The sequence below is a fragment of the Micromys minutus genome (genome assembly GCF_963924665.1).
Source record: "Micromys minutus genome assembly, chromosome: 9".
In the NCBI taxonomy this organism is placed as follows: domain Eukaryota; kingdom Metazoa; phylum Chordata; class Mammalia; order Rodentia; family Muridae; genus Micromys; species Micromys minutus.
Window position 1 is genome coordinate 66,957,631 of NC_137978.1, and position 16,201 is coordinate 66,973,831.

General features: G+C 50.0%; 1 protein-coding gene across 2 annotated transcripts; it reads right to left on the bottom strand.

Annotated features, from left to right (window-relative positions):
• Window positions 1–1,368: 1,368 nt before the first annotated feature.
• GABRD (gamma-aminobutyric acid type A receptor subunit delta) lies at window positions 1,369–12,920 on the bottom strand (the record flags this gene model as incomplete). 2 transcript variants are annotated; one of them, XM_080920969.1, is made up of 9 exons in its annotated part: window positions 1,369–1,659; window positions 1,931–2,148; window positions 2,406–2,561; window positions 3,139–3,276; window positions 3,821–3,903; window positions 4,221–4,441; window positions 4,534–4,601; window positions 4,912–5,024; window positions 12,853–12,920. In XM_080920969.1, 9 exons carry the CDS (start codon window positions 12,918–12,920, stop codon window positions 1,369–1,371), a joined length of 1,356 nt encoding a protein of 451 aa, XP_080777095.1. The 2 variants fall into 2 exon arrangements, with proteins under 2 accessions (XP_080777095.1, XP_080777096.1); XM_080920970.1 differs by lacking the exon at window positions 2,406–2,561.
• Between the last annotated feature and the right edge of the window lie 3,281 nt (window positions 12,921–16,201).

Sequence of the window (16,201 nt, forward strand, 5' to 3'; positions counted from 1 at the left end):
GCACCTCTGCCTTTCCTGACCCTTCAAATAGAGCCACATAGTTTATCCTCTGGGATGCAACCCCTGAACTTCCCTGGCTCCAGATGTGTCCCTAGTTCTGAGATTTTGGGGAAGGCATTTCAGAATTATGTGGTTCCCAGCTCATGTTCACAGGTCTGCTTCTGCCTTAGGGAAGATGGTGCCAATGTAGTCCACTGACAGGGAGGGACAGATACTGTACTGGCTGGTTTTGTGTCAACTTGACACAAGCTAGAGTTAATCACAGAAAGGAGCCTCAGTTGGGGAAGTGCCTCCATGAGATCCAGCTGTAAGGCATTTTCTCAACTAGTGATCAAGGGGGGAGGGCCCAGCCCATTGTGGGTGGAGCCATCCCTGGCCCAGCCCATTGTGGGTGGAGCCATCCCTGGGCTGGTAGACCTGGGTTCTATAAGAAAGCAGCTGAGCAAGCCAGGGGAAGCAAGTCAGCAGTGACATCCCTCCATGGCCACTGCATCAGCTCCTGCTTCCTGACCTGCTTGAGTTCCTGTCCTGACTTCCTCTGGTGATGAACAGCAATGTGGAAGTGTGAGCTGAATAAACCCCCCCCCAACTTGCTTCTTGGTCATGATATTTTGTGTAGGAATAAAAACCCTGACTAAGACAGATATCGAAGGGTTTCACCAGTGCTGATGTCATCAATGCCAGTGTCACCAACACCGATGTCACCAATGCTGATTGTTCTTTCTAAGCCCCCTCTCCCGGTGTCATTCTCTGTTAGTCAGCCTCCTTTTTGGGACCCTGACCCCACTGCTTCCCCTATACACAGCGCAAGCCTGCCCTAGACTTTCTGGGTTTCTGTAGGCTGCCCTTCCCCACATCCTTCCTATGTTGCCTGTGGCAGAGAAGCTTAGGCAGAGAAGACCACAGTTCAACTGCCATGTGCAAGAAAGACAGAAACCAGTGGCCAGGTCGAGGCTTTATTTCATGCTGGGACCAAAGAGGACTCATAATGCCCTTCTCCTCCACTTCACCACAAGAGTGGTCATCCACCCCCACTCTCTTTCTCTCTGATCCTGATCCCACAGAGCAAAGGCCTAGAAATCAGGACTGTTCTGAGTCTAAAACTTCACAGCTTCCAAGGGCCCAGCAGCGCTAGGCTCAGCTTCAAGGTCAGGCCAGCTTTGGCCCTCTATGCAAAGCCCATCCTGCTCCATCTACAAGAAGTGCAGGCTGGTCTTTAGAGCAAAGTTGAGGTAAAGCCCAGGAAGCAGAGCCTCCTCTCTGCCCCACTTTGGGACCCACGGAGAGGGCTGTTCCTCCAGGAGTTTGTGGCAGCCACTGCATGTGGTGTACATACAGCCATCACGTGGCGTAGGCACCGCCGTCACATCACATGGTGTACGCCGCCCAGTAGATAATGTTGACCGCTGCAAAAGCTGCTGGGAACACAGCGCGGGCATAGATGTCGATGGTGTCTGCATCGATGGGTTTGAGTCTGGAGCGGATGCCTCCTGGGCCCCCTGGGCGGGGCCCCCCTTCCTTCTTTGCCTCCACTTCCACAGACCTATAGGAACCCATGAGGTTCCCAGGGACCCGGCCTTGACGGCGGGAGATAGCCAACTCCTGGCTGACACCGGCAGCTGAGAGGGAGAAAAGGACGATGGCTTTCCTCACATCCATCTGCAGAGGGTGGGGTGGGAGACAGGAGGACAGTGCTGAGGGTGCCCTGCCTGACAAGGGCTCCTGTGCAGTTCCTGTATGTATTTATGAAGTACTGTTGTGACCCTGCAGCAGACTGTGCTGAGGAACTGGCTTCAGAGACAGGGGCTGAGGGCCAATGGTGACCTCAGAGCTGGCCAGCAGAAGAACAATACTTCTTTCTGCTCCCTTGCACCAGGCAGGAATCCATCCCTGGTTCTGAACCCTGAGACAAGCCCACCCGCTCTCTCACCTCTGCCCTTGGCTTCGTGACCTTGACCTTGACCTTGGCTTTCCGTTTCTTCCTGTAGTCAGCATTGAAGTGGGCAAATGCATACTCCACCAGGGCAGCAAACACAAAGACATAGCAGATCCAGAAATATACATCCAGCGCTTTGATGGCAGAAGCCCGTGGCAGGGAAGAGCGGGCACTGACCATGAGTGTGGTCATTGTCAACACAGTGGTGATGCCTGATTGGAGCGAGTGGTCACCAAGGAAACCCTACCCTCTCCTCCTTACCCTAGCCAACAGGGCCTGGGTCCCAGGAAAATGGGAATTCTTCACCCCTCCACTCCCACCTTAGGTTCATAAGGCCAATCCTATTCTGACCGGTGATTGCTCTTGGCAGACAGAATGAGGTCTGGAGCCCAGAGAATTGGTTCATGGCTAGCAGGATCCTTATACACCTCTTCCACCAGCTCATGGGAAGGAAAGACAAAACTCATACCTAGAGATACCCTGGCAGGCACCGCTGCCTGGCTAATCCAGAAGGAGACCCAGGACATGGCAACCAGGAGGACAGAGGGCATGTAGGACTGGATGATGTAGACACCCCGGTTCCTTCGAAGCTGGAAGTGCAGGCTGAGCCGTGGGAACTGGCCAGCTGTGGGGACAACACACTGTCAGATGAGCTCTTTCCAACCACTCCATCTGCCCTAAATCCCTCAGGGAGGGGACTTGGTTAACTGTTGTGTCCACTGTGAGGCTCAGATGGAAGACCCTAGAAAACCCACCTTCCATATATTACTCTAGGTCCAGCCAAAGGATGTTGAGTCAGACAAAAAAGAGAAGGGTCAGGTTTGCTGAATTGGTTCTGAGCAACCTGCTCAGCTAATGTCAGGGTACCTGCTGCCTCTCTCTGTGCCTTCTGCCCCACCCTATGCATATCCACACTCTGAAAGGCAAAGTGGCCAAGGAAGGGGCTTAGTCCTGGGGCTAAGGGCCTACAATATTCACTTCCATGTTCTCTCTAAGCCTAAAACACTGGGAAGGAATAACCCAAGAATAAGAAGGTAGAACCTGGCTGTATGTCATGTCAGCCTGTTCTCGTTCCATCTGAGCACAGCCAGCAACACTCAGTGAATGCCTGACTCAGGTGCATCCTCGACCCTCAGAACCAGCTGGGGCTCAGCTGTCAAGCACAAGAAACCTACGGGAAGCTCACAGAGAGGCCACATTACCCGACTTGAAGTTCATCAGCTCTGTGGTGAAACGGTAACTGGTGATAGTGAACTGGGCCAGCTGCAGCCTGTCCAGCCCGTGGATCTGCTCCTGGTTCTCTGACCAATAATAGACAATGTCCTCAGAAGAGTAGCCGTCTGTAAGAGAGCCCACCAGTGGGTAGCAGAGCCTAGCTCAGTTCTTGGCAGCCTCAGAGGGGATGTCCTATCGATATGGAGGATCTGCGTGGTAGGGCTGACCAGGGGACTGCAACAGAGACCTCATCCAGTCAGTTCAGTCAGGGGTGGGGCTGGGGAGGTGGGGCAGGGGGGTGTCCTCAGCTCCTGCACAATGTTCTACATCTCTGAGAAAGATGACAGGGCCAGAGGTGCTGACAGAATTTGAGCCATTTTTGAAGAGGAATACAAAAGGGCCCAGGTTATCTGAGTTCTGTTCTGTTGGGACAGCCTAGTGGCCACAGCCAGAGCTTCTGGGCTCTTTTCCATGTGTGCCAGCTAAGTTCCCTTAAGTCTTCCAGCCCTATACAGACTATTAACTCTCAGGAAAGCCCTGTCCTCTGATCCAGGCCATCCTGGCCCTGAGAGCCACAGACTCACAACTCTGGCTGCCCTGCCCCACTGGAGGAGCCAGTGCAGCCCCAAACAAGAAGGAGCCTACCCCGGCCTTGGAGAGGGCACTCACAGCTCTCCAGGTCTAGCATGCACTCCTGCTCGTCCATGGGGTACTTGGCAAGGTCCATGTCACAGGCCACTGTGGAGGTGATGCTGTACAGGCAAAGTGGATTAGTGAGGTCATGGTGCCCGTCGGGAGCTAGCAGGTCCCCTGCCCCTAGACAGCAGATATATCCCACCACAACCCCCCCCACCCCTCGCACACCAACACGGAGAAGCTGTCTGTTCATCAGGAGCCACATGCAGCTTTGGCTGCCTACTGTAACATCTGAAGCCGATGTCAACTGAGCAGCCCATGAAAGCTAAAGAGGACCGCAGGCACCACTGTCTGTGTCATGAGAGAATGAGGGTCTGTGCCTGAGTTCATGGAGTGCTCTTCCAGGAGGCATGGGGAGGTGGGGCCAGCTCACCGGATGCTGTACAAAATCACCCCGTCGGGCTGCAGGCGGATGAGCTTGTTTTCCACAGTCACATCGTGGAACCAGGCAGACTTGGCATTCACGATGAAGGTGTCGGGGAGCCACAACTTGTCCACAAAGCGGCTGTCCAGGCCTAGGGTCTCGTTGGTATGGTTGTAGGACAGCCTGCTGTCCCTCCAGCTCTGGTGCAGGAACACTGTCATGGTGTATTCCTGTAGAGACGGAGGGGAAGCACTGGCACTATTGCCCCTTGCTTTCCTCCTGATGGCACATAACCTGGGGAGCCATGTTGGCTGGCACCTACCATATTTGCCTCGGAGATGTGGTCAATGCTGGCCACCTCTAGGGCAAGGGCCACATTCACAGGAGGACCTGTAAAAAGGAGCAGTCTGCTAAGGTTGTCACAGTAGAATCCCCAGCCCAGCACCCAGCTGCCCCTCTGGGCCAGCCCAGACAGATGGGACAGAGGAACACCCACGGCCTTTTCAGGGAACTTGGAGTCATTAAACATTCACCTCAGTGCCTGGGGAGATACCTCTTCCATCTGGGATGCCTGGGACATGAAATCCAGTGAATCCCTGGAGTTGCCAAACCAGAGCCCAGCAGAGCCCACACCCACAGCAAATTCAGGGTTGGAGCTGTTTCTGTCTGCGCATGCTCCTACACCATCATCTGCCTGTACCTCCAATGCCTGGCCGGAAGTTTCGCGCATAGCCTTCCATTAGGCCATCCAGGTTGGGGAGCCAGGATATCTCCAGGTTGGAGCCCACGTAGTCCCCAATGTCATTCATTGCTCTGGGAACACAAGGCCAACTGGTCACAGCAAGCGAAGCACCAGGGTCAGGGGGTGGAGCATTATCCTCAGCACTCATGCCAAGGAAGTGCAGGTGCCAGCTTCCATGCAAGACACAGGAAAATGAAAAGGTTCTCCACACTCCTGCTACCTTTCTGCCCAGTGTTAGGCACCTTTCTGTCTGCTCTTGAGGACTGATGCCCCGTGTGCACCCCAAAATATAGGCAGAGCTTTCAGACTCCCTTGAAGTGTCTCCCTAGTCCCCATCTCGGTGTGTCTATGGAGGGAAATCAAAGGCTTGGCAACTGGAGTCCCAATCTCCAGGGCTTTTCTCCAAAGCAGAGAACCCTGACAAGACCACATAACCTTCCTGTCAGCAAAGACCCCTGAATATAACTGAAGAGAAAGAAGTGAGAGATGCCTGGAAACACCAGCTCTATCTTCTTCGGAGGGCCCAGCCTGTCCAAGTCTCCCATGCCAGCTTCACAAGCAGCCTTGCACATCTGGGGCTTAACTTGACTCTGAAGCAGTTGGGAACAGCACTACAAAAACCTTTGAACAGAAAGGCAGAAAAAATCTTGGGGTCATGAGAAAGGAGAGGAACCTAGTCACTTGAGAATTCAGTTGAAGCTTCTGGTCAGCAGAGAAGCAAGAATTCCACACAACCAACAACTCATAAACCCCCTTTTTGATATGCCAAGATGTAAACATGCAGTTTACGATAACTTTCAACAGAAACTCCCGCTTACAGGAAAAGCACAGGTTCTAACCTCCTTTAGTGGCTTCTGGTTTTACCAGTGGCTTCTGGTTCTACCAGGTTCTAACCCAGGATATTACCTGAGCCTCCCAATGTCTTTACTTACCAGGAGAGAAAAGAAGAAAAAGACTTAGCAACACTTTGAGATGCAAATAGAAAGTCACAAAAAAAAAAAAAAAAAAAGTATATATGGCTAATGCTAAGACAATTGAGACTCTCCCCTGAGAAGCCTGTATGTTTTACTTCCTGCTGCTTGCTTTTGGAAAGTATACACATACTATACAGCCATCATTCTAACTGATTTCTCTTAACACTCATACTTAAGCCTATATTAAAATATTGCTAATAAAATCTGGCCCTGTAACTCCAACACTCAGGAGACAGAGGCAGGCAGCGCCTGTGGGTTCCGAAAGTCTGATCTTGGTATATAGTAAGTCCCAAGCCAGCCAGAGCTACAGGATGAGATCCTGCCAATAAATGAATGAATAAAGAAATAAAGTAAAATCTCTATCTCTACTCAATAAACTAAAAGTTTTAGACACCCCTTCAATGGATGCAAAACTACACATGAGGCAGACACTGGGAGCCACCCTGTCTCAACGCAGCCACTGTGAGATCAAGGAGCTCTCAGTAGTCTCTCTATACTTTTCTCTGCTTGCTGAAACTGAGTCCTCACCCTTTCTTACCCTCCCAGCCTTCCTTTCCACTGGGAACCCCAGTCCGGGACCTTATCTGAGAATAAAGCCTCTGTGGGTGTAGTTAGGAACAGGCCACATTGCAGTAGGGCAGGCCTCTTAGTGTGAAGCAGATGGCAGAATGGGAAAGCAGATAAACACTAGGGAGGGGCTGTGTGGTGAGGGTGCTGAGTACAGCCTCTAGAAGCAGGAGGGGACCCTGGGGCAAATGTTCCAGAGGGTTGGGGATTTCTGCCACAGAAGTACAAAAGAATCACTTCCTGTTGTTTAAAGGCACCCAGTTTGTGTAATTTGTTGTGGCAGCTTGGGACACTAATGCATGCTATGCCTGCCCACGGGGGAAATGGTCCACCATGAAGGTGGGGCCTCTACTAAAAGCATAGGAATGATGCACGGTAGGAAAGACTTAGAAATGGCAACAGAGGAAACCGAGGCTGAGTCCTGGTAACTGTCTGCTATTGGCCAAAATGTTTGTTTGTGATTAAACATCCTTGGAAGTTTGGTGAGGTTGTTCTTCCATCCATACCAGGAACAAAAACACAAGGACATTCTCCCACACATGTGCACTAACAAAGGGTCTGTATCCTTAAGAGACTTGTCATCACAGTATCTCCTGCACTGTGACGTTGATACATAACTTTGTGTGCAAATCATGAGAAGAAACATCCTAAAAGAAGGATCCTGTCCACCCTGACTTGGGAGGGAAAAGTGTTATTCTACCCCATAAATATGCCACCCATCTCATATACATTCATAAGAATATCTTTTAAAATCCACCATCCAGAACCACTGAGCTGCTCCCTTCCTTAGTGCAGCCCACTCCAGTCTCTTTTCGAGTACTTGTTTTGCCAAATAAACTTCTACTGAAATTGTCTGGGTCTCTTGACAGAATTTTTTTCCTCAAGAAGGCAAAAGCCAGTGGGTCTCCTCATCAGGAAGAGACCAGTCAGTCGGTAAATTCTAGGGACAGGAGAGTAACTTTGGACATGGTCTCCAGGTCCTTGGTTTGGGACCGTGGAAAAGAGTCCTACCTGGCACTACCAGAAATGCAGCCTCTTGCTGGATCATCTTGTCAGGACACTGAAACAGTCCCCTCAGCCCTTCTGGGTATTGGATACCTGGGTCTACTCTGTGCCTGATTCTATTTTTTATTTCTTGTTTTTGTTTTGGATATTTTTGAGGTGGTTGTCTGTCTGTTTTTGAGACTGGGTCTCTCTACAAAGCTCTGTAGATCAGGCTGATATTAAACTCACAGAGATCTGTCGGCTTCTGCCTCCTGAGTGGTGTGATTAAAGACCGGCACCAGGAAGCCTGACTGCTTCCTTCTTAGTGCAGGGTCACTCATCTTCAGTCTCCTGTTTCTTCAGGAAGCAACTGGGAATCACAGCATCCTCTCCTGCTAGCATGCCATGAAGGCCAATAGCAGGTTAGCTTCTCTCTCCACCTCACACCCCTTGTATCCCTCTGCTTTACTGAAGACGATGCTCTTCCTCCCACTTTATCTTTCCCTATATCTTCCCTGCTCCCTCCTCGGCTCTTCAGCTCTCTCTAAGCCTGCTGCACTTCATCCCCCCCATTCTTTCTATCTCCAGCTTCACCCACCCAGCCTCCCTGACCCTCCAGTCCTTCTGGCTCCTCTCCCTCCTCCCCAAATGCCAACACCCTGTCCTCTATTGCTTTTCTGTTTTTTCTTGAGACACAACCTCAAGCACTTCTCAGGAATTATTCCTAACTTTCCATCTTTCCACTCCAAATATCAAGAGACTCCCTGTACATGTGTAAATGTGTGTGCATGCATGTATGTATGTGTACATGCATGTTCGAGTATATGTGTGTGTGAATATGAGTGCAAATGCATATGGAAGCCAAAGGTTCACCTTGGATGTCATTCCTCAGATGCTGTCCATCCTGATTTTTGAGACAGCGTCTCTCGGGAGCCTAGAGCACGGCTCATAAAGTACACAGCTGTAGTGGTTTGAATGTGAACAGTCCCCACAGACTTATGTGTCTGAAAGCTTGGCCATGGGGATTGGCACTATTAGGAGGTGTGGCCTTATTGGAGTGGGTGTGGCCTTGTTGGAGGAAGTGCATCACTGTGGAGGTAGCCTTTTGTTTGTACTTACACATTAATGGCCACCCAGAATTCTTACATGTTAGGGTTTAAAGTCAAGACCTTATTCTTGTGTAGCAAACACTTTGTCAACTGAGTCAGCTGTCCAGACCATCAAATAACTTCGCTCTAAGACCAGGACATAGATAGATGTCACAGCCCAGGTTAGGTAGCAGTCCTGGGATTGTAGGAAAAATCAGTGCAAGCGGTGTTGAGAGAAATGTATTCTACAGGTGGAACTTCAGAATCTTTTTTGCCTAAGCTGGAGGCTATAGAGAGGGACAGCCTCCTGGAGATGGTGACAATGGGACAGAGAGGGTTCTGGGTTGTGAAAAGGCCATGACCAGAGTCCGTGACACAAAGGAGTTAGATATAACGGGTTCTAAAGGCAGGAAAAGCCTCAATCTGGAGTCAAGGCCAGGGTTCTAAACAGTAGGTCACACAGTTAAACTCACATTTTAAACACACAGTTCTGAGGGGTGTGATAGCACATGTTTATAATCTCAGAAGTAGAAGCAGGCGGATCAGAAGTTTAAAGCCAGCTGCAGACACATGGTAAGGCTGTGCTCCTATGACTTTATTTACTCTTAGGTGTGTCCTAGGAATACTATTTAGTTCATCTGCTTCATATGTGGGACTTTGAAGAAACAGCATTCTATCAAGATTTCCTTGGCTAACAAAATTTTCCAGACCTCTGACCTACCAAGCACTGATGTTTAAGCCCAGTGGGCAAACAAGGGAGGGGAAAAACAAGGCATCTGGGTCTGTCATTTATTCCAGAGAGCCACTGCCCACCCTCCCCACCCCCAGCAGTTCTCTGGAGTGATAGAACTAGAGATGAGACGATATGGCTACAGGGTATGAAATGGTTAAATTAAGCCCTGCGCTCCCACAAAGTACAATTAGGAATGCAGATGAAAGTCATCCTGAAGGCCAGATGTGAAGGGACTTGAAATGGGCTTTATTTTTGGACTACCCAGCTGTCATGTAGCACCGCTCAGAATGAGGCCATCGGGAGACACTTCCTGGCCCTGTCTCAGGGCAGTGGCACATGTGTGCATGCTTCTTCTCCATCCTCATACAAGGTCTGCTCGGAACATGAAAGTAAGGTCACGGAAGTAAGATCCTCAGGGAGAACACCTTGAGTTGGCAGAGGCAAGGCTCTTACTACCTTCTAGAAGCAAGAAGCAAGAAAGGGGAGAGGAAGACCTTACTCACTCCGGAGTCTCTTTGCTGAAAGACTGACTGCCTTTTTCCAGCTGTAAGTGAGTACCAAGGATTGGGGAGGATTGGGGTGTGAGAAAGACCCAGCTAAATGCCAGATCCTGGGATCTGAAGCCCATGGTCCCTACAGTTTTACTCCTTTTTTTTTTTTAAGACTTATTTATTTATTTTATTTAAGTACACCATAGCTGTCTTCAGACACACCAGAAGAGGGCATCAGGTCTCATTACAGATGGTTATGAGCTATCATGTGGTTGCTGGGATTTGAACTCAGGACCTTTGAAAGAGCAGTAAGTGTTCTTAACCACTGAGCCATCTTTCCAGTCATCTTATTCAATGGCTCATGACAGGCTTTACAGAGTGGGCAGGCTAATGGGAAGGGAGTTCACAAGCTGTGCATTCAGGGAATGCAACATGGAGCAGAAAGGTCTCCAGTCTTAGCAGTAAGTTACAGTAGCAGAGGGCTGATGGTGCTCCCAGCTCCCTTGGAGAACATTGATAACCTGGGGCTGGGGCATCAACATCATTTGGATAGATGGACAGAGAGGTTTAGAGACACATGGCAGGCTTTGGTTTGGAGGATTCAAAGTCTTGGAGCAAAGTAGTAGATGAAAACACACTAGCTGCCTCCCCCACCCCGCCTTGAACTACTTCTGGTGTATTATGGGAACGTCTTCCCTCCTCTCCCACTGAGAAATGAGCCCACCCTTATGCCTCTGGAGACAGAAAAGGAAGGTGGGTGCAGCTGAGCCAGGCAACGGATGCTCCTTGCTGCAGCATGCATCCACTGTGCGCATACAAGCCCACGGATCCCACAGCTCTGCTTTTAGAGCAGCATGCTCCTTGCTAGCATCCCAGTTACCAAGGCAAAGAAGAATAGTACTGCAACCATCACACCATGAGTGCCGGGGAGATGGAGGTGCCAACAGCCTGGGAGGGACACCCACACTGGTGTGCAGCTGACAAGCGCAGTGCCCACTATAGACACAGGTCTTCATACTCTACACCCAGCCCACAAATATGACACACAGGCCATCCCTCCTATCACAGAATCTTTCCCACAGGGAACCACTGAGGCCAAGACTGAGGAGGATCTGGAGACTAAGAAAAGAGGGGGAAGCTGTCCACAGTAGAGGAACTGGCAAAGGTGAGAGGGCACAGTCAGCACATGGCTAAATCTGAAGGTCACCACAAGGGCTGAGCTGGCAACTGTGCCTTTGGTTCCTTCCCTCTCTGGAGAGATCCTTTAGCCCTATCCCACTGACAGTTCCACATTGTGTAATTGTCAGTCCAGGCCAAGAGGAGGAGGTCTGGACAGAGCCATCTAAGGACAGACTTTTAAGATATAACAAGACAATAACTATTTTCGATTCGAGGATGAGATGGAAGCTGAGCAGTGCTTCCTCCACTTTCTGCGTGGTGCTGATCCACATAAGATTGGGATGATGATAAGTCCCAGGCTCAAATCCCTCAGCTTTCCTGCCCCCACCCCCAAAAAAACCAGGAACACAACCCCTTGTACAATGCCTCAGAAACCCCACACAAGCTAGGATTCAGAGTTTTTTCTTTTTGCTTTGGGGAAGGGGATAGGCTTTGCATGCAGAGTTGAGGGAGGGGCCTGGAGAATTTCCCAGCAAGCAACCTATAAATAGGTCCTGTAAATAGAATAAATAGACAGAAAAAATGAGCTTCATGTCAGCATAGGACAAGATTTGCCAACAAATGAGTTTTGGTGTCATGCTCAGACTAAAATGTTGGGGTGTCAGAGCCTCTCAGTTTTCAAATTCTTGGCTATGTGGCCATGGACAGGGCCAACATCTGACCACAGAGCCATGTTACTATGCCTCACCCTTCTGAAAGAAAGGAAGTAAAGCCCAATGGAACTAAAAACTAAGTAAGGAAAGAAAGAAAGAAAGATCCTTTCCTGGGCATTGGCTGACCAGAGGCTTACTGTCAGTGACCGTTCTTTGCTCTCCAACCTAGTTATAATATTTGTAGCCAGATCAAGACCTTCTGGACCTGTCCCCCACCTGCCAGCAGAGAAGCTCAGATACCTGCATGACATGCTTCCTGGCTATCTACGGCCAAAATACAGCTGGCATGCAGCCATATTTGCCGTCCAACCCTAGGTGTCTGAGCCAGCTAGCCCTCAAGTCCAGAGCTCATGACAGTTTCCACTGCTTGTCTTCTGCATTTTCCTCCAGAGGATTTCCACAAAGGCATTTCAGTTGCTTCCCATGACTCTCATGGCTGATTACTCGGCCCAAGATAACCAAGGTTGGGTTTTAAGTCCCAGTGAGAAGAGAAAATAAGACAGGAGCTGTGGTGTGTTGGAGGCTCCTGAGAAGACACCCCAGCCTAAGACCTCCCTACTTAGACTCTTCCCACTCTGGGGAAACAGCTCTCTTTCTTCCCCAAGAATATAGTCTTCTTCCATGAGGGTATTTGACAGGACTACCTGGCTGCTGTTCACCTGCGATCAAGATTCAGTCCGTAAACTCAGAAACAACTCCTGAGAAAAGACCTGAAGTCACCTTTGCCTACTGACAGTGTTGGGACAAACCTTCCTGAGGCGTCCATACAAGCCAGAGGCAAAGGAGAGTCATCTCTCCCTATTCACACATGGGCAGACCTCCTTCCTACCACCCCCGGTTCTTAAGCCTTCCCTTCTTCTTGCCCTCAGCTCATCCTGCCGAGCTTCAGCTCAGCACCTGGAAGGGTACCAGCGGAGCAGGAACCAGCTCAATGGGATGCAGCCAAGGACACGGATAAAGAGAGGTGTCCACATTAACCTGGCCTGGCAGCTCTAATCCCGCCCCAAAGCTAAGCGTTCAGCACCGAGGACGACGGACAGCACCCGGGCAGCCGGAGAGAGGTCGGCGGGGTCCTTGGAACTGGACGAGCAGCACGCGCAAATAGATCAGGATGGACTTAGGAGTGAAGACTCAGGGTCCTGGCAACTCGGAACTCTGCCCTACCGAAGGTGCCCGCCAAGGGACGAGTCCCTCCTGCCTCACATCAACCCCGGCCCAGGAGATGCTCACCTGGCGCCATGGTGCGGCTGCGTGCACAGCAGCAGGAGCGGCAGCAGCAGGCAGCTCAGAATGTCCATGGCCTTGCGGGCTGTGAGCGGGACAGGTCCGGCTAGCCCCAGCGCAAGCAAAGTTGTTTCGACTGCGGCCGCGCGGCGGCACAAGAAGGGCGGGAGCGCGAAGGAGAGTGGAACGGGCGCGGAGGGGGGGGGGGAGTAAGATCGGAGCGTCGAGCCTGCCCCGCCCCGCCCCGCCCCGCGCTCCAGTCCCACCCCCGCTCGCACGCCCGGCTCGCACGCGGGAGGCTTCTGCGCACCGCATAGCACCCGGTGGTAGCTCCGCTGCGCTCCTATAGCCTCGCACAGCACGTCCTCTCCATTGCTGTCAGAAGTTAGGCTGCCCAGACCCTCCTCTAGCTGTGGCCCTTGCTGTCTGCAAACAGGTTACTCCACGTGTCTGCCTGAAGAACAAGCGACCAGGACAGAAGACTTGGGTGGACTCTCTTATGCAGGTAGTGCAAAACCTCATCCCTGAGGCCCTGCTTGCTTAAGAGGTTTGTGAGGGTCTCAGGCTTGTGTTGCCTAGGCAGGGGGCATTCCTGAAGCCACCATCCACTCTATGCGGGGGGGAAAAAACACCTCCCCACGACCCATTCTCTAGACACCCTCCATCTAGACCTCCCTCGTGAGAGAGGAAGCTGGTAGGCACTGTTGATTACATCTCTGACCGGCGCCGAAAACCCTACTGACCAGAGAGGATACTGATACCTGAGTCTGGATGGTCTTAACCACTGAGCCAGCCATCTTTCCAGCCCAGAAAAAGATGTCTTATCGAGTTTCTAGCACAAGGAACTCCTTGGGTATTTTTAATTGTTTTGTTTTCATTTTTAAGACAGGGTCTGATGTAGTCCAGGTTGGCTTTGAACTTGCTGAATAGCCAAGGATGACTCTGAACTCCTGGTCATTCATCTGGCTTCCTCTCAGGTCCTGGGATCACAAGCTTTCAAAATTTTGTTCCTAGCAATATTTCTGAGTAGTTTCTGAGCTTTGGTTCCCTCCAACACATATACACATATTGGTTGTGTGTATATATTTTGAACACTAGTTATAGGTCTGTCTTTACCTCTCACCTGGGTTCTACTCAGGGAATCAGGAAAGACAACTATGGAACTTGGTCCTGCATGGTTGTCAGTCTCAGGCTCTGTCTTTCTCTCTCTCTCTCTTTCTTCCTTTTTAAAGATTTATTTATTATGTGCAGTGTTCTGCCTGCATGTTAGAAGAAGGTGCCAAGATCACATGACAGATGGTTGTGGAAGCTGGGAATTAAACTCAGGGCCTCTGGAAGCCCAGTCAGTGTGTTCAACCTCTTAGGCTGTTTCTAACATGCCTGGCCTGCTTCTTCCTCTTCAGACACTATAGACTGTTCTTGTACTCTCTCCACCCACTCCCACTCTTGTTGTGAGGGAGAGCCCCCCTCACGGTCTACCACCTCAAAGCCTTTATCACAGAAAGGCTGTACATCTCAGGGGTGTGTACTCTTTACCAAATACCTAAAGAAGCCCCTTTCTAGGCTTGGTTCATCTAGAGTATGGATTGGGGGACCTGCTACCCTGATAGAACAGTAATGAGGCTGGGGCTGGTTCAGTGGTTCAAAGCAGTTGGCACTTTTTTTTTTTTTTGAGACATAGTTTCTGTGTGTAGCACTGGCAGCAGGCTGGGATTAAAGGTGTGAACCTCCACTGCCTACAGTTGCAGAGGAGCTGGGTTTGAGTCCCAGCATCCACATAACACTTTACAAACTAGTTCTGGGGATCAGCAGCCCTCTTCTGATCTTCTAGGGCACCAGGCATGCACAGTACACTTGCATGCGAACATTCACACACATAAAACTAAAATACATAAAACTCTAAACAATATTGATCATGAACATGAACACAGGATCTCAAACCTGCTCGTATATCCACAGAGTTAGCATTCTGCAGCGGCCGGCATCCATGGCTCATTTTCACTGCCAACTTGACTAGATTAGGAATGACGTAGGAGATACACCTTTGAGAGAGAGGAAGCTTCCGGACTGCAGATACAATGTAACCAGCTGCCTTGCTCCTAGTCTCACAGCCCTTGCTGCTGAGTAGTGGACCTCCAGCTAAAATAAACTCTTCCTTAAATTTTCCTGTCCGGTATTTCATCAGAGAAATAAGACCACTAACGCATATCCACTACAACTTGACATGCAAAACTCTATCTTTTTCATCAGGTAGACTCTGTTGTTGAATGATCAAGGCAATGGCTCCTGCCTCTTCATTCTAGAAGGGTGGGAGGTGAGGGGAAGGTGTGTTGCTCTCCTGATGCGGCACTGAGCAGGAGAGCTAGACAGTTGAAAATTCTGCCTCTGTAGGCAGCCCCAGGAGCCATCGGCTCAGTTTATGCATGGATAGCAAAGCCCCATGCGGCACTGAAAAGCCACAGAGGTATAGTCTTCTGGGCAGCTCACTAATCATATGACTCACTTGCAGTTTTCTTTGCCTTAGATTTGGATGGTACACTTTATCGGTGTACCCAGCACATAGAAAGGGACGGTACAAATGTGAGACCTGGGCAGGGGAGCTGGCCTAAGTCCATTACTGCAGCAGGTTGGCCCCAGGAGGTGGAGGTGAGTCATACAGCCTGCAAGAGGAAACTGCAATTGGCTAAATTTAAAATCCTTGCCTGATGCATTTATAAAGTTGCTTTGCTATTTTCCTGGGAAAATGCACCAAACACAGAAAATGACAGTGATCCAACAGGGTCTCATCGAGCCTAGAGCGTAATTATTAATCTTCTGGTTTTCGGATAGAGTTGTTCATCTGGATAATCAGGAGAAACTTGGCAGAAAGGATCAAGAACACAGTACTTGGAGCGAACTAAACTTGACAGACTGCTCAAAGAAAGCATGCGGTCCACTCAGAAAAGGGTTTAGTTATTGCTTCTTCGGTGATCTCTATCCTAATCCACACTAAAGAGTTACCCAGGACACTTAGACACTTCTGCCCAGAACAAAACAAGCATCAAAGTACCATATTTGAATTTAGTGTAGAGAAGTCCAAATTCTATTCTCAAATTCTGTTTTGAAAGCGACATATTGAAGTATTTCACATGATAGGAAATGATGGACACAAATTAGCTTTCCTAACAAAAAAGCTGCCAATCAATGAGAAAAACTACACTAGATGTTAGCATACGTGGGTCTATGTCACAAAACTCCTAAAAAATGGCGGCTAAGGAGATCCTAGACTCAATAGAGGAGGGGTCAGACTGGAACTTCTGTGGATGCTCTTGTGAGAAAGGCTTACCATTGACCTGTCACCCAGACCTGGATTCTT